Here is a 2,906-nt window from a genome sequence, read left to right on the forward strand (position 1 = left end):
ACGCTTCTATCTTGTGCGTTCATACAATAAGTAAACGGTATACAGACACGTTACAATTTTTTTTAACATCACATACAGTACAAAGTAGTGCAAAGTAAAATATAATCCACCGGCACTGCCGCTCACAACCACGCTTCAGTTCCATGAAAGTTTTATTTCTTAAGCACGTCCTACAAAGCCTTCCCTTCTCCCAGCAATAAGACGAAAACACAGAAAAGGGCTTATTAAGTGATCATGTTAAATCCGATTTTGGAGCAGAACAGAAAATAACCTGGCAACTTCAGTTAGGCTTGGCTTAACTTCATTAGTCCTGGTAACCCGATCAGTGCTCAATGTCCCCAGCTCCCGAAACCGATTTCCTGTTTGTAGCGGTTAGTTAGAGTGTTCGCTTTTCTAGTCAGTTTTGACAGAACAGTATATAACCCATTGAGATGATAGTGGAATTGTTTCTGCAAGTCTTCCTCTCCTTCCGCCTCGTCCACTCTAAGGTCCATGGTGGCGGCTTTATCTTTCTTCCTATCGTCCAGTTGCACCACACCCCACTCTATATCGTTCTTGATGGACTTCAGCAAGACATAGTAGTTATACATGTCCCGCTTATCCGAGTAGTAGTTTGACGCTCCGGTGCTGGAGACGCCGTTGACTTCGCTCTTGCCTTCATCTTCCAGAGGGACATCCCGCAAGAGACTGGGCACCATGACTGTCTGGTCCATGTTATTGACCGCACCAATAAACTTGTTCATGGCATTGAACAGGGAGTGCTTCTGGTTATAAGTATCCATAATTTGCATCATCTTGCTTGACGTGGTATTTCGCCCTTCCCGGATGGAATCCCTTCGGCTGGAGCTCTGCAGCAACTTTCCTCCCGCAGTGGCAACCTGCACTTCACACTGCAAACCGGTTCGCTTCCTCAGCGGGCTTATAAAGGTGTTGCTTGGCAGCGGGTTTTTTTTTCACGTTGCAAAGCAAGATGGAACCTATCGTAAGATGACTCGGACGTCAGGCACTGACCCAAATCTAACAAGCACCTCCCTTTCTTGTTTCCGGGTGGTTCCGCTGCTTTCATGCTCCCATTCCCATTGAGTGAATGAGCAGTGCCGAGCAGACCACACCGTGCGTTCGTGCGCGCGCGCGCTCCAGGGCACGCCCCATCACCAGGCAACAAATCAGGATGCCGCCGCTGTCGTGACGTCTGCACTCACCCTCCCGGAGCCGACCAATGGCGGCGCGGGCCCTCTGTGAGGTCAATATGCTAATAACTGGAAATGTCGCCAAGGGCCCCGGGCCAGAGACGTCACTGGAAACCCTGGCGACAGGGTGCGCTCTCATTTTGATTGACAAGGACAGCTTATGAATGTGGGTTGGTATAGTTTCAGCTAGTCCTGTGGGGGGTGGGTGAGGGTGTTGCTGTTCCTGTTCTAGCTAGTGCTGTGGGGGTGGGTGAGGGTGTTGCTGCTTCAGCTAGTGCTGTGGGGGTGGGTGAGGGTCAGGGTGCTGCTCCTCCAGCTAGTGTTGGGGGGTGAGAAAAGTGAGGATTTTGCTGCTCCATCTAGTGCTGTGGGGGATGAAGTGAGGATTTTGCTGCTGCTACTAGCTTAGGGTGGTGGAGGTGGTACTGTTGCTGGAGGTATTTGTCATTGCTACCTTAAGCCAGCAACAGAAGCACATGCTGTAGACGGAAGTGCTGCTGCTATATCTGGTGATACACCTTCTGCACTAGTGGAGGTTGTGCAGCTTTGATGGAGATGGGGTATTTGTCTACTATTGGTTTAAAATGCTAGTACCAGTGGCGTACCAGTGCTGGAAATGATGGTATTGCTGCCACTGGAAGAGGTGCCATTGGTGGAGGTAGTGACTCTGGTGCCACTGGTTAAGGTACCACAGATGTTGAATGTTTGGTGGTGATTGTAGCAGTGGTGGTGGAGGTATTGATGGTTTTGCTGCTTTTAGATATTGTGGACCTGCTGGTGATGGTGATGACCTGTACAGGCACAGAAATCATGTACCCCTGGTAATGCTCCTGTCCATGAACAGCAGGCTCCCTAGAGTTCCATGCACTGGTAATTTGGAACTAATGTATTCTCCGTCCCAGGCCTGGGGGATGTTGTTAGCTGCCAAACTTAGGATGTTTCAACCACTAGATTATCAATGCTGATTAATATCATACTGACATTTTTTGTGCAATTTTGTCATAATTTTATGCATTGTCTTCAAACTTTTCAATGAAGGTTGAAGTGTTCAATATGGAAGGAGGAGAACACTGAATGTATAGCATGAACTGAATGTTGTTCTGCCCAGATTTCACAGGTTTTATATTATTAAAACTATGCATTCACAGTAGAAAGGCAATCTCCTAACATGGTCTAGTTTTGTATTGTCAATATGAATCAACATATTTTCAACCATTAAAGTTCACAAAAGGTTAGTGGGAGGAAGTTTAGCTTTTGCTCTTGGTTGAAGTATGTCCCTAACTCCTAGTCGGTTGTCAGGAGTTTTCTTTCATTTATTTTTAAACCTTTAACTTCAGCTTGCTTTTTCACTGTGTCATCTGTGTTCTGTTGGCACTACTCTCACTTCTGAAATCAGAAGAATATGAACGTAAGTCTCACTCGCTGGTCTTGAACGCACAATCTTGACTTACACTTCAGTGCAGTACTGAGGTCAATTGTTGCATTGCCAGAGATTGGGTGCCCAAAGGTTTGCTTTTCTACTGGATGCTCTAGGTTTCAGTTGTTCTGGCCACTGATACCAGATGACTTCACAGATGGTATTTTGATCTTCAGTTCACTAAGTAATATAACAGTAAGGGGTCCTTTTCGTATCTGCAGCAGCCTTTTAGCTTTTGCATTTTCCTACATTACAGCAGAGATTATGCTTCAGAGGTATGTATTGGCTGTAACACACTC

General features: G+C 46.5%; 1 protein-coding gene across 1 annotated transcript; it reads right to left on the reverse strand.

The window, feature by feature from the left end:
• Positions 1–134: 134 nt before the first annotated feature.
• LOC125484412 (mid1-interacting protein 1-B-like) lies at positions 135–1,122 on the reverse strand. The gene has a single exon (XM_048603047.1). It carries the CDS (start codon positions 792–794, stop codon positions 330–332), a length of 465 nt encoding a protein of 154 aa, XP_048459004.1. The 5' UTR covers positions 795–1,122; the 3' UTR covers positions 135–329.
• Positions 1,123–2,906: the final 1,784 nt, after the last annotated feature.

The sequence above is a fragment of the Rhincodon typus genome, chromosome 11 (assembly GCF_021869965.1).
Source record: "Rhincodon typus isolate 14 chromosome 11, sRhiTyp1.1, whole genome shotgun sequence".
Classification (NCBI taxonomy): domain Eukaryota; kingdom Metazoa; phylum Chordata; class Chondrichthyes; order Orectolobiformes; family Rhincodontidae; genus Rhincodon; species Rhincodon typus.